This window comes from Pezoporus flaviventris, unplaced genomic scaffold (genome assembly GCF_033815535.1).
Source record: "Pezoporus flaviventris isolate CSIRO_AGI_PZ_B2104156 unplaced genomic scaffold, CSIRO_AGI_Pfla_v1 ptg000007l, whole genome shotgun sequence".
NCBI classification, from domain to species: domain Eukaryota; kingdom Metazoa; phylum Chordata; class Aves; order Psittaciformes; family Psittacidae; genus Pezoporus; species Pezoporus flaviventris.
Genome location: NW_026892555.1, coordinates 93648797 through 93672716, shown reverse-complemented (window position 1 = coordinate 93672716; position 23920 = coordinate 93648797). Strand labels below are relative to the sequence as shown.

Sequence of the window (23920 nt, the reverse complement as noted above, 5' to 3'; positions counted from 1 at the left end):
AAAAAGCATGATAAAATTGAGGAGAGATTTGATAGTCTTATTAAAATCACTTTCTTTTTCTGAAACGTTTCTGTTTCTGCATGTTAGAAGCCTGACTTTGACTGCTCCAGTACCACCTTCCTTACCAATGCAATCAATCCTTTCTATTTAGAAAAGATATTATCATGACATAATTGTTCCACTCCCTTGCATTTGATACTATTTGATACTGTGATACTGTTCTGTATGTGGGTATCTATTCACAAAGAACGTGGCTGAACTGAGCTAAGACATTAGGATGATAACTTTTTGTAGTCAGGACAAGTCCTTAAGATATAAAATCTGTAAATCCAACTCAGCTCTTACAGTTCATGTTATGAACAGTACTGAGTAATCAATGGCAGTCTGAGCTCTAAGCCAATATAGCTAATTTTTAAGAAGCATGATTTGAAGGAGATTAATAGCATTGCACCACCATACCACTAATAACCAGCTTCATTCAAAATCCCACTATGGAGGGTGTTACTGCTATTATTTTAAACAAATGAATAATACCCTGGAAACACCTGGATATAAAAGTACTTGCAAATCTAAACAGTTCTATGGAATTTACCTCATGGCTTTACTGTTAGTAGAAATAACTAACCAAAGTAACAGGGATGAGCAGGTGAGGTCACGTTTACTTCCTTCTTGAGCTTTGCAAGAACTGGTGATACAAAGTAAGGCCTCCTATGCTTTTTAGATAGATACAGACAGCAATAAATACACACTGTTAATATGGGAAGCAAAGGTACAAGAATGGCAAGAAACACCCAGGTCTCTAAACTGACAAGTGCTGGGGACACAAGTAAGGTTGCAGGTTCCTGAGTTTCAGACCAGAGAGGATTTGCTAACTTAAAGCCCAACAGTACTTTTTTGAAAGGAATCTTCTGATGCAGAATTTTGCTTAGTGTTCTTCCTCGCTCTTTCTACTTCCCCAATGTGTGCATCCCACTTCTTTCTTCTTCCTCATTTATACTCAACACTAAGAGGATAAGAGGAAGCTTTTGAGGAGAGGTAGATGAAAGAGACGGGAATCTTAAGGGAAGACTCAGCCTCCAGCAGACAGAACTGTGGGACTCTTGCTCTCATTGCTCTCCTGCCAGGAGCTCAGGACACAAAATAATTGAGCTATGTTACCAGTATCACATTTCTCCTGTGTATTATTTGTGGAAACCAAGGGGAAAGGAGTACATATCTATCACATATATTCAAGGACAAGTCCCTCCTCCAACCCTTTTTTAACATTTCTCATGTGTTCTGATTAAAAGTCTCTTTTGAAACCAAACTAAAGCACTGAATGGCCTAAGTCATAATCACCCTAAAAATTCACCTTTACAGCTTCAGAAGTTGGCAAGTATGAGAGAACACACCAAAGATAAAACATATGGTTTCTACTCCAAGAAAAAGAAAAGATAAATCAAGCCAAGTTGTTTCCATATTTTTTAAATATGATTTGAATAACAGACCTGTTTTCTAGCCCTGGTTGTATTCACCAATACACATGCTAGTATCATTTACAAACTGGGGGGGGGGGGAAAGAGGGGAGGGCAAAAGACTATTTAGAAACTGCATTCCCTACCACCCACCCCCTTTTGAGAGTTTCTATCTGCTCTGACCCAATGCCAACATGATAATTTCCCATAAAGCAGGAGTGTAGGAGGGTATTATTGGCACTAAAGCATGGGAATAACCTGCGGGAGGAAAAGTATTTTTCTTATTCCTTCCTCAAGCATAACTTCTGAAACTAAAATGGGGAGGATGGTGTGTGTGTGTGCACAGAAGTCAAGTCTCTTAGTACAAAAGGCAGAAGATAAGGAGGTGAGTTGAGAAATAATAAAATATGGGCAGAGTAAAAAGTTTACAAGAGAGTACTTGGAAAATTCATTCAAAGCATGAAATTTATGCTAAATTTAAATAAAGGAGAGTTTATTTTTTTCCTTCCTTACCTGTAGCATAGGAATTAGATGGCCGACAGGGATTCAGAAAACGTGCTTATTGAAGGGGAGAGAGAGAGCTGGCTGCAGTAGGCGTATGAGAATGTCAAATATGGAGCACAAACAGAAGTGTTTAGAGCAAAGTGCATTACTGTAGGGTGCTGGTTCTGCCTGGAAAACACACAGCTTTCCAGACCCCTCCAGTCACCAACGAGTGAGCAGTCCCACAATCTTGGTAAACAAGAAATCAGTCCTCCACCTTCCATTGGCTGATGAAAGACAACATGAGCTACAGAGAAAAGTTCTGAATTTTGCTCCCTTGGTCATACTTCCTTCTATTAATGCCCAAGAATGAAACTAGCAAAGGCAGAATATGGTGATAAAAAAGAAGGAAATACGGAAACCAATTACTGACTTTGTTTCCCGAAAACACAAAATATTGTATGTATTTCCCATCATGTTGCGTTCTAGCTACCGGCACCTATTTCTTCAACTGTCACCAAGATGAGGCCGCTGACACCCCAACTGTCAGGATTTTGGCACAGTAAAACCTTGCTCCATGGGAGAAGCATACATTGTTACAGAAGTCTGGTAGGAGGCTGCTAAAACCAAATCAAGGTTTTTTTAGGTACCTCTTAGCTTTCAGAATACCACCTGTGTATTTATACCACTCCTTCTCATTTTGAGTATTTTCCTGTGAGGAAAATTCTCTACACAGAAACATGGGGAGGCTTCTTTTCCCGTATTATGAGTTTTTCCATTTAAAGGAGCAGCTGGTCTAACGTGTGGGTTTTAATTAAATGCACTCATTTGTAGTTCTAAAAAACATACAAAAGGCCATACTGAATCAACATAACTGCAGTCAGTGACATCTACATTTCACAATAAAACAATAAATACTCCACAATAGTATAGTTCTAAGATTAAAAAGAGGGAGAAGTAATTTCAGTGAGTTATGATCTGTGGTTCCTGCTGCTATTTAAAAAAAATATATATCCTTTGATCTTTGCTATAAACAACAAACAATACTTGTGCTGCAGTGCAAAGAAAGCTTGGATTTCTACTGGTTGAGGCTGTATTCATCTATTAAAGAAGGAAAAGGTGACTGCACGGAAACCAGTCCCATGAATCATTCCAATAATTCAGAACTATGCCACCCAGCTGCACATATCTCTTAGAACCATATGCAAAACATTAATGTACTCAAGCAGGCAGATTAGCTCAAACAATGCTCTAGCCTAGCAAGGCAGACTTCTTTTTGTTGGCTTGAATAAGCTCATACAACTTCATAACATGCAAATCTGAGACCAGCTTAATTGTACTTGACTGTAGGAGATGCTCCATGTAAGAGACAGAGCTGTCTCTGTTCAGGAAAAATGTGTCGATTACACTAACATTCATCTATAAAGCCAAGTGTACAAAGTTGCAGGCTGTGACAAAAAAACAACCCAAACCCCATAAACATCCAGAAATCACTGGTATGGTTTTAAGTTAATGAAATACAAGCACAGCAGGAAGCTCCCCTTTAACTACCTAAATGCAGTATGCGAGAACAGCATTAACTGTCTTTTGCTGCTTTGCAGAGGTTTGGTGCATGCAAACACACAGATGATTCAGACAACCGAAGCATGCCTGTAAAAATCAGGTAGACAATGATTCAAATGACATATAATCTTGGGATTTAGGATTAGGCAGAAGCAGCCAACTAATTACGCACTGTTTGTTTTAGCTGAAGGAACAACAAAGGTTTTACAGTTGCTACATTCATCACACACTTTTCAGCGTTATGTGGCAAACAATATTTATGTCTTTCCTCCTAGTGAAGCAGACATTGAGCTTAGCAGGACTGTTTGGGGGGGGTTTATTTTTTTAAGCATTTATTTCTTCACATATCGGTTTTCTCATATATAAGTCTCTCGAAGTATATCTGAAGACACATTCACCTTGGTATTCACAAACAGTGTTTATATGATTCGCAACATTTACAAGGGCATTTCCCCACTCACATCACTTTTTGAGGTGAGGGGACAGGCATCAAAAAAGTCTGTTTATTATTATATGTTTATTATTGACTACAACAGTTTCGTGTTTTTTTAATCTTCCTCCCCTCCTTCCTTTTATTTTTTTTTTCCATATGAGGCTCTGCAAATGTGGGGTTATCAGCATCTGAAGGGACATAAGATTTACTGAATATCTCTACCCATTCTATCTTATTAAAGTGGCTATTTTATTCAGCCAATTGTTGTTAGGCCTTTTCATGGAGATACTGAAAGAGCCCTGCACCATCTCTATGTCTCACCCTCCTTGCTCCACTGAGAATGCTACCTATTGTAGGTACACAACTGAGCATGCAGAGCAAGAAAATCACATCTAAGAACATATGTTCTTATCTTTCAAAACAATCTGCTCCCCAGCAATTCTTGTATAAAATAATTAAAACTTCTTTATTTTAAATTTTTAGGAACAATAAGGATTTTTTTCACTTGTGTGAGAAAAACACTTCATTATACTAAACAGACACTTCAAATATGAAAAAGTAGTCACAAAATTTTCAGTGAAAACTCTAAGTCACTAATAAAGGTAATGATGCTCCATTTTGTATAGCTGCGCAATTACAAAAGCTTTCTTTGCTTTACATATAGGGCTTCTAATTTCGTAAGACAGCTTGTGTTCAGTTCTTCAATACAATTTTCTGTCATTTGGTAAATAAAACCAAGCACCATATAATTGGGATTCATGGCTTCACACACTGCTTTTATTATGCATGCCCACTGCAAACAGTTTCAGTGTGGGTATCACTTACTTAAAATAAAGTGTTTAAAAATAGTTAAGTCTTTTATGTGAGGTCACCTTTTCTCAAGGCACAGTGTAGTTTTAATTAATGCTGGAGATCCTGTATCTCTGACAGAAAGACTATGACTGTGTAGACTTTATAGAATTGCTAAAATTAAAAACTGAAGCAGGTGCTTCAAATTTCTGCAGAGATGTGCAGATTTTTGGTTACAATTTTTAAGTGCCTATTCATTAGACTCTTTGTAAGACAAAGTGGTGCACAGAGCCAGCTGGCATTCAGGTGTTTTTGTTGCTGTCCAATGTATAAAACTGTGAAAGTGGTGCAGCATAGTAATTAAGGGGCTGATACCACGGGTACAGTTAAACAGTAACAAAACTGAAGATGAAGAAAATGTCTGAAAGTGGAAAAAGCAACAGTAAGACAGCTGGAAAAATACAACTTCACTGGGCATTCTGGAAAGAAAGCACCCTATCCAAAGTGAATTTTGTTTACATGGAAGAAAACAGGAAGGTTGCATCTGAAAAATTATCCAGTAATTTCAATTTTCACTATGCTGAAATTAAAATAAAAAACATCTAAAGACACCGTTCACAGCATAGCACCAGCAAAATCCTGAAAACAAACATAAGGTCACCTTAATTTCTCTTATCCCCCATAACCATTGGAATACCATGAAAGTCTCCAATTCTAGATAAATTAAAAACAATTACTGTGGGTACAAATTACTGTGCTTGTTAAAACTATTCTTTTGTTATATAGCATGCCTGTATACAGACTGGTATTCGTGGCTTAGCACACCACACACAGCAATAAACCTGTAATATTTATATACACACACTTAGGTGTAAGCCCACATTTTCACCCCCAGAGACAAGGGATATCACTACTAACAGAGCCTCACTTGGAATTTATCCAGCTTTTGAACTGTAGATTAAGCACTATTTTTATTTCTTGGAGAAATAAGGTAAAATTTATCATATTCAGGCAAGAACAGAATGGCAGGGTTCACAAGACAGATGGTGCCCGAGTGCCACAGCAGTTGTCACTTTGTTGTTCGCCGCTGAGGAAATACAGCAGAACAGTAACTTTGGACTGGTATTTGACTTAGACACACAAACACATGTCAGCCAAGCCTTCTCTGTACATTCATACATCCTTGCATGCCTGATATTTTTCCTATGAAATGCAAAGCTGCTAGTGATTTTTAATTCCAGATAATTTATAGGTGCCAGCTTAGAAGTTAAAAGCTATCTGCCTTTCCAGAAGAAAATATGCTGACGCCTTATTTTAAATATTTCAGTGGAACCTGGATTTAGGCAAGATTCTGAAAGGGGAGACTGTTCCCCCAAAATCACAACCACCCCCACAATACATGAACAAATATTAATTGGTAATTAATGTTCTCTTCTACTCGGTTCTAGGTTTTTCTTTCCATGGAATTACATTCTCAGAACCATGGTAAGTTGTAGTGAAGTTAAAAAAAAAACAAAACACCAAAGCACAGCAGATCTCTTTCTAAAGATAATTTAGAAAGCATTCTCAATGGAAATGACGTATATGCATGTGATATAATGGCATATTATCTATCATTAAGAGCAAAATAGGTTTCTTGGCAATAACATTATCATATTTCCAATATGAATAATTGTATTACTTTGATTTAGATATGAGGCATTACAAAGGTTTTACAGTAAGCACTTTAACATTCCCTACTTCCACGAAATGTTTTGATACACAGGCCCAATTTCTTACCAGACACACAGAGCTTGCACAGTGTACACAGTTGCCAACCATTAACAGAGGATTTTATGCTACACACCCACAGAATATAATCGATAAAAGGCTCTTCTCTGTCCTCCCCCATCCCCTTAAAACTACATAAATCACAAGAAAAGGGATTAATCAAAGACAATATTCATAAAGAAGTTTAAAAGCACCAAAACCCTGTATGTAATCTCACGGAAGTAAGAATTCCTTGAAAGAATTTAAAGAATCTTCACAAGTATACTCTCCCATATTATTATTCCTATCAAATCCTGTATATTTTTAAATACAAACAAGCAGAATTAAAAAAACCCCAAACAACTGCTAATGGTATCTGCTTTCAGAACCCAAACATCCTACCACGAATTGGCATTATCCTTTGATACGTTACTAACAGCGTAACAGCAAAATCAGACACCAGTATATGAAACAGCTCTAGAAAGCACTCATCCCGTTTTCTGATTTGTTATTGGAAAGCTTCATAAAGAATGGAATACACATATAGAAGCTGGTAAACCTCAACAAATTTACGTGTTTACCCCTTACATTTCTTTCAACATAGGGATTGACAGTAAAAGTAAAAGAGAAAGTAAAATTCAACCCAAAATTCAACTCCATTCTCCATATTGAAACAGAAACAAAAAATACAAGTGGTGATAAAATAACATGTAGCATCATTAGAGCAATGCAGCACGTATTTCTATAGAATTAACTGACTGGCATTGACTTCAAGAAGCTAAGTCATTAAACCTGCATAGACTAAGATAAGATTTCCTGGAGCTGTTCAGTTGAAAAGAGTAGGTAGGCCTTGCATTTCAGAAAAAAATATGATAATACAGTTTCTTCATGTTGAGCTGCCTACTGAAAATCACCAGATGAAAACACTACTAGTCTGTATCTGCTGATGACAAGTTTTCGTGGGCAATTTTCCTAAGCTGGCATGTAAAACTTTGGAAAGAGATGAAAGGAGATCCACAGTATAAACGTTTCAGTTTTTACAGATTTCTATTAACCATCTTCAGACCCTGAACTCACCCTTTGACACCACATCCCAGTGTTTAAATCACAATATTAATGATTTTTTATTCTCAGGAAGACAACTGCAAATGTATTTTACTTTTTCCTCCACATTTTGAAGTGTAATGCAGACTATGTCTTGTTCATAGCTTGAAAACGTCAGAGGATCCCTTGCAGAGTGCTACTATAAATGACTGTCATTTCACCACAGACCTTTGCTATTATCAATGTACTGGGCTGCTCCAGCCCCACAAGCCTGTATGGTGATACTGCTACTCCAAGGTGGAAGTTGGATAATGAGAACACTGGGGAGCAGTATCCATACTGAAGGCTTCCTCTGAGCTTGACGTTCCCACTTTTATGAATAGCCAACAGGGAGTCTAGCAGAAGATACTGCTTATGCCTGTTGGCAAGACTTTAACTTTTTAACTTCCATAATGTCTCTGAGGTAAACTATAATTACAATGACTCAGGCAAAATAATGTGGGAGTTCTATACCTGGGAGGAGCAAAGCAAAATTACTCAAGATCAGTTGTTGACTTACTAGAGAACTGTAATTCAACACAGGGCACAGCTGTTTTTTTAAAATCCTCCTTGGCACACAAATGAAGATGGTGCTTTTGTAATAAAGATTAAGCAGGTTTTGTTTATCCTATTTTCAGCATCTATACTTAATTTAACACAGATTATTGCTGAATTATGATTCTCTCAACCACAGATGTCTATTTTAAAAAGCTGTGAAATTGTAAACAAACAAACAAATCTTGTCTTTAAAATAAATGTACGAGAAAACATAGATGCATTAGAAGAAGAAAACAGAAAAAGCAGAGTTTTGCATAAAACTGTGGAAAAGAACAAATGTAAGACTGGGTGTTCTCAGTGCTAGACCCTAAGGAGCTTTGTATCTTTATTAAGTATAGTGATTGAATTTTCTAAAATCTTCCTCAAGAACCATTACTTGCTGTACTATGTCAAACAGCCTTCTAACATGCCATTAGTTTTCAGCCCTAAGTACAGCTTAAAATTATAAAGAATTCATGCTAGATGTCTTGAAATAAACCTCATCTACTCTGGAGAGAAGCATCATCAAGCTCAACAGAAATAAAATAAGAACAGGAAAATTTTGATTTAATTGGTGGGGTTATGGACAAATGCTGCTCCACATTCCTGAGAAGTTGTACATGGAATTCTTTACCTCATTCTTAAGGTATTTTCACAAGCAAAGCAGAGGGAACAATACATTTTTTTAAATAGGTCCAAAGTACCTGCAAGCTCTGCTCATGGGAATACTGAGGAGAAGTGAGAAAATGGGGCAAAAAAGTAAAAACAAAACAAGAAACAAAACCCCCCCAAACCCCCCTCAAATCCAACCAACAATAATGCCATTTCTAACTGCCAACGAAAAATTGGTGGCTGTGATATTTCCGTACCATTTGAGTGGTGAGGAACCCCTAAGAAAGCACACCCAGCATGACCAGTAAATGCTGGACTTGGAGATATAGCAAATATGCTTACTGCATTTCTTATTAAGACTATGAAGTATTGTCGTGTGCTCACCATTTCATGGAGTGTTATATACATAGCAATATAGGTAGACAGGAATCCTGGGCAGCTTCTCATCCCGTGGTCTTTGAAAATTCAAATGGTTAAGATTAAGTAGCTTCTGAAACCTAACATCCACTTCGTGGCTCCAACGTGACAGGGTAAACCATAGGACAAATTTTTCCCTTAAGTCATATTGTAAAATATCACTGAATGAAAGCAACCTAATGAGGAAGAGTATATGTAACTTCTTGCAAGTAACCAGAAAAACAAAAAAAAATCTGCAACACTTATCAACTACATATTGACTGATCAGTTCCTACGTAAGTATTGGGAGATTATTAGTTTTGCTAATCCAACAATACAGTATCTTCAATATGCTATTGCCAAACTCTATTAGAAGCCTTCACTATTACTTATTACGACTTTTGTCTATTGTATGTATAATTAAGATTCTTAAATTTTCCTCAAGATGTGAATTTAAATATGCCAATTTTAAGATGTTCTGTGCTTACAGAATTTACAACCTGATGAGACTTTGTTTCAGAAACCATTATCTCAAGCTACGTTTACAAAGAAGCAAGGAACTTCAGCATATCACCAAAGCAGGAAAATGAGAAATTTTAAGATTTACTTAAGCCAGTTGAGATGTACCTCAGATTCTTTAGGCAAGTCCATTGTCCCTAACAGAAAAGCAACATGAGGCAGTGACTACAAACAGCTGACAGAAAGCAAAATAAAATAAAGTTAAAAGAGTAGCAGTAAAACCAAAATACAGGTATTTGTAAATAGAGATTTATTTAAAGATCCATTTATCTCAACTCAAGCTGTATGACAGGACTGTTGCTCTCTTTTGTATGGCTGTAACCTATAGGAATTAAATACACAAGCACATATATACATGCACTTTTCCATGAACATATACTTATTAAAAAATCCCTACTATATTTTCTTAGTCCAGAATATGATTAATGCAGCCTATCAGAAGCCAGATGGTGCAAAACCACAGCCATCAATCAAAATGAAAAGACCACTGACTGCTACCCAGAGCAATGTGCTCTCAAATGGAATTTCTGGTCATAGACCCTAACACACGATGTGTAGGGAAAGCCATAAACATCATGGCACTGCCCCTGAAGAATGGCCAGAAACACATCGGGCTTTGTTAGGCAAAAAAACCTGGAAATGTATTACTTACTGCTGTAGACTCTGACTGAGAAAGGCTCTGCAAGCCAAATGTATGTACTTTAAAAAAAAAAATTAAAAGAAAGCTCTTTAATGAGTTTAATAATGTTTGTACTGATGACAGTATCTGTCAAACTGTGCACTTACCATTTGATTTAATATGGGATTGTGCCATACATAAACAAAGCAGCTGCCACTGTCTGTCTGACATGTGAATTGGTATTTAGTGTCTGTTCCTGCACAGGACTTACAAATGGTTCATATTTTTAGCTTTATATTACTCATTTTCAGCAAAAATTCTACGTAAAACAAGCTTGGGGTTTGCAACATAAACCGGCAACTGCTTATGTCTCGTACAGTTTTGTACCAGGCAGGCCTTTTATATAAAAAATAAGCTTGTAAAAATAAAAGGCATGAAGGAGCATAATTTACCATAGGAATATTAAATGCGATGTGAAAATGAACAGCAACAGGAACACATAGGTATTTTTTTCCCTGGAAAAAGCATGACAGTATGAAATAAAGGATTTGTCAGCATGACTGCTTGTATTTGCAACCTGAAGTTTTTTATCACAACACCTCTTATGTGTGCTACATATATCAAATTTCACAGAAATATGCTTTGGGGGTGAAAAAATTAATCTTGTGCTACATTTTAAAGACCTTTGCCAACTACTTGCAAATCCATTTCTTTTTCTACAAGGCTAGATGACTAATTATAACTACCATGACTGTATGAGGGATGTCTGAAAGAAAAAATTAAACATGACCTAAAGCAGCATTTATATGAACTAAAACATCACCTTTAAAGACCAACCTTTTGATTGCTTTCAGTAATATTAGAAAATGGCACAGTGATCACTAAGAAATTTTAGTGCTCTTGTTCCTTTAAGGAGATAGAAATCCCCCACTTTTATCCTGATGAATCAAGAGATAACAAACCTTAAATTCACCATTGGCCCCACAAGCCTCTTATACTTCAGATGCTGCAAATCAAATAGAGGCAGCCTCTAGAATTACAGGAAGAAGCTACAGCTTCCTGGAAAAATGTTTTGGCGTGGGGTGTGGGTTTTTTCCACATTGGAATCTTTGCCAAAATTTCAAATGATGAAGTAGATTCCAGAGAAGATGGCTGCCATACAAGCCCCTCAGACTGGAGCCTTTCCCTCAAAAAAATCCATCGAAGGATGGATAATTGATTTTATTCATCTTTGAATGGATACAGTATTTTGGATGAAAACTATTCTGTGTTCATAAAATACCAAACTACATAGGAAAAATAATATAAACCCTATGTAATATTTAAGGGATGAAAAATGCTTTTTTAATGTGCATTTATAACAAAATCCAGGTTTGTTCCTCCCTTCCTACTGACAGCACTCCTCCTTCCTTCTGACACATTAAAGCTCAAATACAGCTGAAATCAGATTATGTCTTAGAGATGCTTTCTTCTACCCTGAACTGGGACCTAAACCTCCATGGTATGTCTGCACTGCAGAGTGAACTCAAAGTCTATGGACTCTGAGCCTCCACTTTTGAACTAGGTTTGGAAGGCTTTTAAGCCTACCCTAATCTACATGAGACTGAATGCAAGACCACTGACAGCACACTTGTAAGCACACTAAACGTCACAGATAGGTATCTTGCTGCAGGTGACAGTCACCTAGATTAACTATGCAAAGACCACATAGCAGATTCCGAGACTCCTCTTCTAGCTGCCCTTCAAAGCAAAGCACTGGAGCACATGCTGAGAGTGACCTAACTGTGCTGTGCTGACAGCAAGAGAACAAGTTTCCTGTGTAGAACAATATAAAGTTCAAATTATATCTACAGTTTTACACAGTCACTTTACTCAGACTTGCCTTTTCATCTCTGTGATATCATTACAATGTTTCTAGTTTCAAGATTTTAAATAACAGCAGAGGATGGAATTATAGCCAGTCCTGACCTGTCACTATTTGCGAAAAATGTGATCCCATCCTTCCCTCATTTACTCGAAAAATGCTAGATTGTTTCTGAAGGATATTTGAAATCAATCTCAAATCAAAGTGCTGATGATGGGGTTTTGTGTGTATGTAAGGCTATGCAGAAGATTAAGAGGATAAGATCAAAATTTCCATTCTCCTATTATCAGACACAAAGGCAAAAAATACACACTTACTTCACAGCTTTATATCAAAACGTCATTAAAACAAGCTTTTAAACAGGAATAAGGAAGAAGAAAACTAAATGGAATATGTTCACTCCATGCAAGAAAGTAAAAACTATACCCGAGAGTTGCGTACAACAAGACTACCCAAAATCTGGTAATAAAAGCATTGATGCCAACTTGGTTAGCATCCAGAATTTTAACGTAAATGAGTTTAAGTACACAGAAAGACTGTATCAGTTTTATGAGCAAATTCAGCTATTGTTCTCTAGTGAGAAGATATGGAACAGAATGTAAAGATAGTTAGCATATCCATTAGCAAAGTTCCCAAAACTTGAAGTTCTGCATATATAATTAATTAAAAACAAGCAAGCTCAAGAGCTTGGTCATAGGAACATTATGGTCAAGAGCAAAGTTTAAATTCTTGAACAGTGAAGAACTCTGCCACCATGTCCGCAGGTGGGTTCTCATGACATCGCGCTCATGCGCTTCTGCACTAGATGATCATTAAGGTCCCTTCCAACCCTAGCCATTCCATGATGGAATGACCACAGAACTATTAAGTTATACACTCTATCACACTGCCAATGCAAGAATAGAGAGCTTAAAAGAAATTTTAACAGGACCAGGCCTGTTTACTTTTTGTGATACCAAGGTTTTCCAGCAACGAATTTTGGAAAACCTGAACTTTTTCATGTTTTTGTGCCAGTACCACATAACAATGAACAAGGTACATAAGTGATACAAGGCATGCAGCAAAAGGTAATGCTTTTCTCTGGAAAATAGCAAGAGGATCAATGTGCCTCAAACAATTTTTTTTACTTGAGTTCACATGGCATATATTTAATGTTACCATAAAACTGGTCTCCCATTTTATATTTCAGTATCTTTTGGAGCTAGAAAATACTTGAGGCAATCTGTTATATCAGGTAGCATTCGCATACTGTATCAAGGAAAAAAGCTGTGATGTAAATAATAGCTATTTTCATGATTATGTAACTGAAAAAAACCATACAGATGTTTTTACATGGGGGAAAGAGGTATATAATGGATTACATCAGCTTGGTTCTTAAAACTGTTCTCAAGATCATTAATAAAGATATTTCAATAATACATTCTTATCTCTAAAACCTCGTTCAACATCCAAGTCCATGCGTCATCATATAGCATTATATCTGTGTACAGATGCAAATGTGATTTGACAGGCTACTGTTAACTGTTTTTCAGAAAGGTAATTTTAAAAAGATAGAAAAAATACCTGTTTAACCTAAACCAGGAAACACCTCCCTTCTGGTTGATAATCAAGGTTAACAATCCCAAACAATTCAGTTAACATCAGACAGGGTTAGATCTCCAAATAGCCAATTACAGCAAAAGTTACTACCTTTGAATACAGTTTTAACCAAAGGCATATATACATGACCTGTTCGTATACATTTTGTGTAAAATAAAACCAATAAATCACTGGTTTTACAGCAAGAAATTCAGGAATCCTTTCGTTTGTTTGTTTGTTTTTACATTTTCTGGATGCCATATACACTTCAAATAAGATTGCAAGTCTTTATCCCAACACTTCAGCTATAGAATTTAGACAGAGCAGATACGTCTTTTTCTACACAGCATATTCAACACACACGTCCTTTCATTGCTTTGCTTTTCTGGTTTCTCCTCCTTTCCCTACAGAACCCAGAAACAATTCCTGGTATTTGAACAGTCATTTCTAAACAGTCTATACATTAGCTCACTCTGTGTTAGAGATGGCATTAACTGCAATGCATCTAAGAGTTAAGTCAAGAAAAAGCAGGAGCTTTTCAGGCCATTAGATTTTCTTCACTATCATCAAGTAATGTTCAAGTGTGCCATTAGCACAAGGCCACTGCATTACTCTTCAAATTAGAAACTGCTTTTCTCTTTCAGCGGTCTTCTTTGAAGCCTCACATCATATCAAGAGCACAAAACAACTTTATGTAACCTCCTCCAAAAAGCAGTTCTGAACACGAGGAAAAGAATGGATGCAGGTTACAACAAGAATATTTCCATAAAACGTCGTCATATCTGACATCTGAGCTATTAAATTAAACCTGAAATCTATTTGGAGGCAGGAGATAGCAAAAGGCTCCGTCTCTTTTCAGCAATAACTTCTAAATCCTTTTCATCTCACAGAAGAACAATTCAAAGCACCTGCTTTAGGAAATTCAGACTATGGCTCATATCACAGGCATTGCAACCTCACAGTTGCCTTATGATTTAGTACAATGCTGCTCCTGGAATAAATAGAAAGCGGGTTAAAAGGATTTTTGTTATTTTCCAGAATCATATACCCAAGTCATTACCAAAAATAAATTTGAAGGCTGACACAGTATCTCAAAACTACTTTCACTTTTTCTGGCTTGAAAGTAACACCTTCACAGCACTTCTATTGCACATGCACATCCTACAAAACACAGTAATCTGAGAAACAGCACTGTCCTTAGGAAATATTACAAGAATTGCTCGTGCGTTTCAGCTATTCTGAAATTTCCCATTTCCAGACCCCAAACCTGGTTTACTTCAATATGCTAGCTGCCATGCCTCACATGTAAAACTTATTCATGCCAGTGGCTATAAAAGATGGCCAGCAACAAATGCAGAAGTAGAAGATGGGAAAGTCTGGGAGGTCAGGAACAACTAAAAAGGTACTAGCATAGATTACCAGAAGATGCAAATCTCACCTGCTAGATATGTTTAGTGATGCACCTATGGTTTAGTCTTTCACTAGTTCTTTTAAGAAACTACAATCATTGAAACACTTCCAACTCTAGTGTCCAACACTTGCATTTACATGCCGTCTCATGTAATCACATCATACCATAGTCCAGACACATCTTCAAAACCAAAGTTGTCATGATCTAATAACACAGTCGCATGGTGATGCCTGCCATTAGAAAATTAGCCAACATCATGCATTTTTAGAGTTGTTTCTTTAGCAGACATCAGAATTTCTTTTGTTCCATTTTGTTTATTTGTGAGGGATGCATAGAATGTCCAGCTTCTCTTAACATGCGAGAAAAATAAAGGGAATAAGGCTCCCTGGCAGGAAAACCGGAATCAGCAGAAATACTTTACTTCCCATCTCCTCCTGTTTTTGCTTTTTAACTAAGCAATCCTCACCAGGGTGAAGACGATTCTGCTGGTCCTCAGTGCCACCACTGCACCCTCCATTGCCCTGTCACAGCCTGCGGTCCCCAGAGGTCATCAGCTACCACACAGGGGCTGGAAGGAATGCAGGACTTGACAGGTTTTGCTACCAGAAGCCAACTCACTCCAATGTCTCATCCCTTAACTGGGACATTCCTCTTGCTTTTGGATACTTCATATTTCACACAGGTGCCCATGACAATTTCAAGACAGTGCCAGACCAGGAACTGCTATGATTAATATTTTGTGTTACCATTAATGGAAATCACTTAGACCATACAGATATGCCTCCACAGGCAGTGCCAAAAGAGATCCTACCTGTTTGATAGCAGTTCCTGTCTGCTTCATTACAAAACCAATTTCATACCTTCATTACTTACAGCATCCTTCAATGTGTGGTAGTATTATTTTTTATTTGTTCTGACTTACAAATGCCTCAGACTCTCCAGAGGAGCTACTGAACCCAGCAGAAGAAAGAGGAGCCCTACAACCACAGTTTAAGGAGGGCGACCTTGGATTAGGTATTATCTGTTAAAAACTGGAGCAAGAGTCTTGAACTACTGAAGTAAGTGGTTGAAAACAATTATTGTGGTAAGCCTGTGACAGCAGCCATTAGAACTATAACTTTTAGGATGATCATACATAATCTTGTTATTAATCTTTCTTGAGCCAATTATGCACGCATCAACTTTATTAAAGCCAGTAGAATACAGGACATCACCCCCTGCCTCCCAGGTTAAGACATCACCCCCTGATCACCAGGTTAAGAGCTACCCAAGGAAAAAAAAAACCCCACAAAACCAAAAAATAAGACACCCCCCCCCCCCAAAAATCCCAACCCCACCCCCAAAAACCAAACAAAAAAGAAAGCTTTTTGTTACTTAACTGTGTATCTTAATACAATGGTCCAAAAACTTAGCTGTCACACAGACACTGTCTATGAGGCTTTAGTTTTTTCAGTGTTTTAACATTTCCAGAACACATAAAAAAAAGAACATTTTAAAGCATGAGGCTTAAGGAGTTTACAATTATTTAGTAGTATTGCATCAGAGTAAATTTTGAAATAGAAATTTATGTTTTTAAACCTGAGCACTTTCAACTTGGAAAAACATTTCTCAAAAACCTCTTTTCAAATCACACAGACTTTATTTCTTACTCAGCTGGAGACAGTATACGCTAAATCACTAATGCTCTAAGACATGGCCTTACATTTTCAGAGATCATGACCCATTGTTGAGCAAGAGATTCAGATTGCAAAAGGCAGAAATGAATCCAGAGCTGAGTTTTAAGTACAACTCTCAGAGGATTTCTCACTGTAATAGCAGAAGGCTGCCAGAGGCATGTATGGACATGCGCTAAGGTCTCTGGCTATCCTCTTCAATGAGGCACAGCAGCAAAATGAATAGTAGTTCTCCTATACTGTGTTTACTATATGTAAAAACATTCCTTTTCAGTGCATAAATTGAGGCTTATAGTTTCAAACAACTGCTCTAGGGTTAGGCTGAATACTTAACCCATCGGACAAAAAGAAGAAAAGGAACTAGGGCTCTGTGCTGCTGAATTTGGACACGTGCTACACAGTGGATCCTGAAGCTTGTAATAAGCTTCTCAAACCTGTTGTTTTGACCAGTTAACCTCCTATCACAACTGCCTTGACAGCTTTCCAAAAAAAAATGGGTGAGGTTTTAAAGGGCAAATGTCTTTTGGGAGAAAGATACTAAGGGAGTTAAACATCCACTGCAGACAGAGTAAACCTTTTGCTACGGGCAGTGTGGAACCTCACGCAGTGTACACACAATAAAGAGAGCAGAAATTACTTGTGTGCAAACATAATCTTCCATTAAATGAGCTAATAGAAAACTTGTCAGATTATAGTTAAGGGCAAAAAGAGCACTCCTCAACTATATTGTTCTTAATTTTAAATCACTCAACCTGTTGGTACAGCTTTATAAGGATGTAATTTTTATCTTATTTTCTGATGATCCTAGAAAAACATAAACTCTAAGTGGAAAAGCTGTTCTATTGATAACTACAGTCAGAATTTCACTCTCAAGAAAGCCACACTACACATACTCCTAATAAACACATACTCTACATAAACACAGGAAAAAGTATGTCAGAAGAAGGAATGGCTTCATCTGCAAGTAGAGTTCTATATATTTTTATATATGCTAACTGAAGTAAGTATGAGCAAATGGTAATCAAACATCCATGTGGAACAGCTTTCATAATCAAGATATAACTCAACATCTCCTGAATAATTATTTAATTTTGAAAAGAACAAATTTTATAAGTTATTCATTTTAACAACAAATTGGCATGGTCTTTCTGTATGTGTCTGACATCAAGAATTCAATATATTCACCAGGTATTCAAGACTGATGGTACTATGAGATTTTTCAGTGGCATTGTAGCTGAAAGACAAGTTCTGTCTTTGGAGGCTCTGTAAGGACTATGGTGGCACAGGTGAAAGAGAAGAGGATCAGATTCCCCTGGATAGGACAAGTATAAAACAAATGGCGGTTTTTGAGATTTGCTGTTGTATGGTTTCATCTGAACAATAAGAAGGACCACTAGATGCTAAACTACACATATTTAGACATTCGAGAATACAGCAGACCAACTACTCCTCCCCTGCTATCAGCAGAGGCAGAGCATCTCCCACTTTTCCATCCCTTCTGCATAAAAGAATTTAAAAGCTCTGCCCCTCCTGCTGCTGAATCAAGGCCTCACTAGATACAAGACTCCACACCTGGAAGTGGAAGGAAAAGGAAATCCTTGCTTTCCCCCTCCATAAAAAAGCTGGCTTTTCACCTGGGAATGTAGAACCACAAACATTTAAGATGTCATTCAGGATGCAGTAAATTACACTAGATACGCATATATACTGAGGAAACAATTCCAGGAATACCTACTATTTCTAATAGCTATTGGTCGCCTGACTAAACATAAATAAAAATAAGGTTAGTAAAGCTTGTATAGTTTCTCCATCAAAACATCACTTTCTGGTTTCATGCATGACTCACGAACTTGGAAGAAAGAGTACTATCTGACTGATTTTTCTGTTTTCTGTAAGATATCCCACCATAAAAGGACGAAGTACTGTAAAATCTCAGCAGACAGTCCTGTTCCAGACACTCTAGTTCACAAGCTTCCTTTTACATGGTTTAACTACTACTACCAAGCTCCAACTTATCCTTTAAGGTTATGTCTCTTCTACTCTAGAAAGGTTTTCAGAGAAAAACCTTTTAATCAACCAACTAAGAATCCCAGAAGCCAGTAATTCATGTCATTTGTGCCATGATCCTGCCTCACCAACACTTTGACAAAGCCATTATAACATTTTCTTTTCAAGCTTACTGAAAATTATCTACGAAACAGCAAACAACTTCCCTGAAAATCAACTCTTCTGCCACAGGGACCTCGACACGCTTGTGAGGTGGGCTGATGCCAACCTCATGAAGTTTAACCATGCCAAGTGCAAGGTCCTACACCTGGGTCAGAGCAATCCCAGGCACAGCTACAGGGTGGGCAGAGAAGAGATTCAGAGCAGCCCTGCGGAGAAGGACTTGGGAGTGTTGGTCGATTAGAAAATGAACATGAGCTGGCTTCAGTGTGCGCTTGCAGCCCAGAAAGCCAACCGTATCCTGGGCTGCATCAAAAGGAGCATGACCAGCAGGTCAAAGGAGGTGATCCTGCCCCTCTACTCTGCTCTCGTGAGACCTCACCTGGAGTATTGCGTGCAGTTCTGGTGTCCTCAACATAAAAAGGACATGGAACTGTTGGAACAAGTCCAGAAGAGGGCCACGAGGATGATCAGGAGACTGGGCCACCTCCTGTATGAAGACAGGCTGAGAAAGTTGGGGCTGCTCAGCCTGGAGAAGAGAAGCTTGCTTGGAGACCTCATAGCAGCCTTCTAGTATCTGAAGGGGGCCTATAGGGATGCTGGGGATGGACTCTTCATTAGGGACTGTAGTGATAGAACAAGGGGTAATGGGTTAAAACTTAAACAGGAGAAGTTTAGACTGGATATAAGGAAGAAGTTTTTTACTGTAAGGGTGGTGAGGCACTGGAATGGGTTGCCCAGGGAAGTTGTGAATGCTCCATCCTTGGCGGTGTTCAAGGCCAGGTTGGACGGAGCCTTGGGTGGCATGGTTTAGTGTGAGGTGTCCCTGCCCATGAGAGGGGACTTGGAACTAGATGATCTTAAGGTCCTTTCCAACCCTAACTATTCTATGATTCTATGATTTAAATAAAAAAACAGAACTACAGTAAAACTAATACAATTCTGAAATTGGCAGCTGAGGTGCAAATAAAAAGCACAGAGCAAGAAATCTGCAGTGAATTTACTGTAGCCCCTAGAAATAGGATGTACTCAGCAGAAGGAAAACTTTCACTGTAAGGAAAAATCATCTTTTTAATGAACTTTCATTTGTCCTTTTTCTCGTCTTTTACTTTCAGATATATATGCAGAATGTGGTTGGAAGCAACAAAAGAGTAGAGCTTCAAAAATCATCAAACAATGGTGCTACTTTTAATAATTTATTAAAGGTCCTAAAACAAAGATCAAAAGGGAATGTATCTGAGCATTTATATTCAATTCTACATTGCCTGATGACTAATTTGTAAAGAGCGCATAAGTCTTAACAACTGAAGCCAAAACCATTTGAGGATACTTTGATATAATGCCACAAAGGATATGAGCAGGAAGGCAGCAGGAGTTACAAATGGCCATCTCCATTAAAAGTGTTAATAAAAGGATAATGGAATTTCCTTGTACTATGAATGAAAAGTGTTTGGTACATGAGAATTTAGACACAGAGAGGAATATCAAAGCTTCTGGTTCATCAGTTGCTTCTCCTTATTAGATCTTAATTGACTTACTATTACATTTACTTTAAAATGCTTCAGATCAAAAAGGCAATGATCCCATTCAAAATTCTGTCACACTGATTTCCTTTATTCTTCATGTTTCTCAATTTTCACAGGTCCTTAATATGTGCTTTACCAATCCCTGTAAACAGTGCAAGTCCATCTATATAAAAACACTTTGAAGTGATGGATTTAACTTGAAATGCTAGATCATTATTAAAATTATATAATATACCTTTTGCTTGACTTTTTTTTTCCAAACCGTACATTTTCAAGTTGCTGGTAGCTATAGAACTCTCATGGCAACAACTTACCTGATAAATTTAATCCATTAATATTTACACAATATATTTCTTCCTCATAGACAAATGTGTAGTTACATGTATACACGCATAAGATCATAAGTAGAAATAGATGCACATACACACACTTCTACCAACTTCTTCCCACAAACATAAAACTTAGCTAATTTTTTCCAATGTAAAGCTATTTGTTATATAGCCAGGAAAAGAAAGCATAAAGTTCAAAACTTTCCTTTGGAATGTCCAACAAAAAAATATTTCAAATCTTTCCTTTTCAAAATGGATACTTGCAAAATCACACACGCTTTGCAAAACAAAAGCAGCAAAGACAGTAAATCATGCTGCTGACAAATTGCTAAGGGATTTAGTTCACTTGCTTAAAAACTCATGCCCAAAAATGCATCCAAGATAGGAGGAACTCCCCTAAAATATTTACAAACCTACTTAACTCTCCTCCAATCTGCTGCTTAATTTTGCATAATGTCTACAAAAATCCCATGACATAGCTACAGCACAGAAATGCTGTGATCTCTGTCTCTTGGTCCTCCAAAAATCTTTTTTAACAGCTTTAAATTCATACTGCAATGTCTGTAAGGAAGTGACCTTTTTTCTTACCCTACAGTATGGGATATAATAAACAAGGTTGGTTTTTTTTTTTTAATCAGGGTTCCCAGACTTTACAAATAAGGATCAAGTTATAATGTTGATGTACATTTCTTCTTCTTCCCCCCAGACAACCATCAGGTTGTTACCAAAGCAGCCTCTTCCAATGATGCTTCCAGAATCAATAGATAATTCATCAGTATCATGTATTTCAGGCCTAACTGACACAAGAGGATAAGCAACACACTAAAGGGTAACACACCTTGTAAATAGAAAAATAGGGGAATCTGATAACACATACAGTCACTTTGCAAGATTTAGTGTGAGTCTGCAAATTATACTTCTATGAGCTTCATGTGAGTCACTGGGTTTACAAATCAGAAAATGCAACTTCTAAAGCTTAACTTGAAGAAACAAAGAAATATTCATGTGATAGCATAATTCAAGTAATATGAATACCCTAGCACTTTCAACTTTATAATTTCCTCTCATTTTTTAATTAAACATGATACATAGTTAACATGAATGTTTGGAATTTGTCTTAACAAAAAAATGTAGGTAGTATATTTTTTCTTACCTTATGATCATATGGACTGTATGAATGAAACAGCTGGGACAGATCCTTTGTTCGCTGTTTTTTCTGAAAAGTAGTATTAATAAATAAACCGTATTAGAAAAGTTAAAGGAAAAAGAAAGACACTACTGATTTAAAAAGCTGTATGCAGGTACAAACACATTCTCTCCCAACTTTGTTAATGGAACTGTAGGTATGAAGAGCAGTGTATGCAGATTAGGGATATTAAATATCACAGGAAATAATTAACATATATATTAACAATGTTAAGAACATATCCTTAATAAATAATAAACACTAATCTATGGAACATCAGTGGAATGTGTAAACAATTAAGATTTGTTTTAATTTCTGCACAGTAAATTATAAATAATGCTTTAGAATACAGATAACAAAACTTGAAGATTAGGCTTCAATCTTGCAAAGACTTGTCTATTATTCTAGCATGTACATGCAGTCTTGCTTAATAGCATATTAGGTTTAAAAGAGGTAAGTTTAAAGAGAAATAATTCATTATTTTTTGATTTCTTTTGATGCTGATACTCTCATTGCCTTGACTGTGGAAAAGAAATAGGTGGTATGCCATTTAATGCCAAGGCAAATGAAAAAAAAAAAAAAGAATCCTTTTAAGAGCAAAGTTCAAAGACAAAATGTGCTTAATCCAGCTTCTACTGAAATTAATGATAGTGCTTTCAGTGATTTCAGCAGACGTTAAATACATTCAGCTGCATCCTATGGAAGAGGACAAGGAGAGGAGAAAACCCATTTCATCAATGCAGGGATGAGTCACAAATAAGTTCAAAGGTTTATTATGTCAGAATCTTTGTTGACTTATCTCGTTGCTTGGGAAGGCAAAGCATTGTGCATTTGAAAACGTGTGACAAACAGGGAGGCAACTGCAAGAATTCCTTGCTTGTAGTCTGTACTATTATCTTTTTCTAGCCATTATTTCTTATAAAGTAGTTTTCCAACTAAACTGGTAGTCTCTGTTCATGTTTCCAGCACGCTGGGAACTAAATAGACAGTAGCATGACTGCAGTATTTAACTTCTGGAAACTATAGGATAATTTAGTAACCTTTCATTCTGCAAAATCAACTGTGCATTTCCTTTCCTTACAAAGTTTTAATTTCAGCAAAATGTTCTTATGCAGCAACTTAGCCATAAAAGAACTTTAATTACTAATACAAATTTTCAAGAGCTAGATATTTCTGAGTCATTAAAGGTATCAGATTAATATTACTACTTCTGTGAGGTCCCTACCTATGTTTAAGGTATGACCACTAAAGAGTCCAGAAAATTATTTTTTACTCACTGTCCCTCTTCAAACAAGAACAGTATATTTAGTTTTCAGTATGAGGTGACTTCTGCCATAGATCATTCTATTCAATTACTGTAAGTAATAACTAACAGGAATTGTTTCTCTGAGCTTAATAAGAGGCTTTAAAACTAAGAGAAGCGATATTAAAGACATTTCTGTTAGTATACACTTTCTCAGCAATCAAACATACCTTTGCCAAAGAGAAGATCCCCCTTAGTAGAGAAACCTTCACCCTCTAACTCCCATTAATACCTCTTTTATTTCCAGTGGGGAAAAAAACCCAACACTCAAATGAAAGCATCAGGTAACTGAACCCAAATTCCATCACCATCTTACAATGACTTCTTTCTTTGTAGTACAGTTATACACAGTGAGAATGATCACAATACTACAATAAGGACTTGGAGAAATGTAATGATAAATTGAAAAGTGATATCAAAATTCTTATTAAAAAGGTTTCTTAAAAACCTAGTTTAATGTAGAATCATGCAAGAAGTAGACAAAAGCATTTTAGTTTGGAATCCTCCACTAATTTATATATTTTAGAAAAAAAAAAACAACAAAACCAAACAAACCCAAACCCCCACACAATCAAAATAAAGCCTAATTCTTGCTTTTTCTTAAGGAAGATGATTTCTTTTGTATCCTTTTTGACTGCACAAGAAGC

General features: G+C 36.9%; 1 protein-coding gene and 1 long non-coding RNA gene across 3 annotated transcripts in view; one reads left to right on the top strand and one right to left on the bottom strand.

Moving 5' to 3' along the window:
* Positions 1 to 19899, top strand: part of LOC133267334 (uncharacterized) — a 957532-nt gene extending 937633 nt beyond the window's left edge. Inside the window, exon 3 of the long non-coding RNA XR_009742747.1 lies at positions 19724 to 19899. This is a non-coding gene — a long non-coding RNA (uncharacterized LOC133267334). The remainder of the gene's footprint in view (positions 1 to 19723) is intronic.
* The window catches only part of CDKAL1 (CDK5 regulatory subunit associated protein 1 like 1), a 390319-nt gene that overhangs the window by 66234 nt on the left and 300165 nt on the right, over positions 1 to 23920 (bottom strand). The window contains exon 13 of one of the 2 annotated variants that reach the window (XM_061449582.1): positions 21938 to 22000. The exons of the other annotated variant lie outside the window; for it this stretch is intronic. Coding sequence (XP_061305566.1) covers positions 21938 to 22000 — 63 coding nt within the window. The remainder of the gene's footprint in view (positions 1 to 21937; positions 22001 to 23920) is intronic. 2 annotated transcript variants of the gene reach the window in all.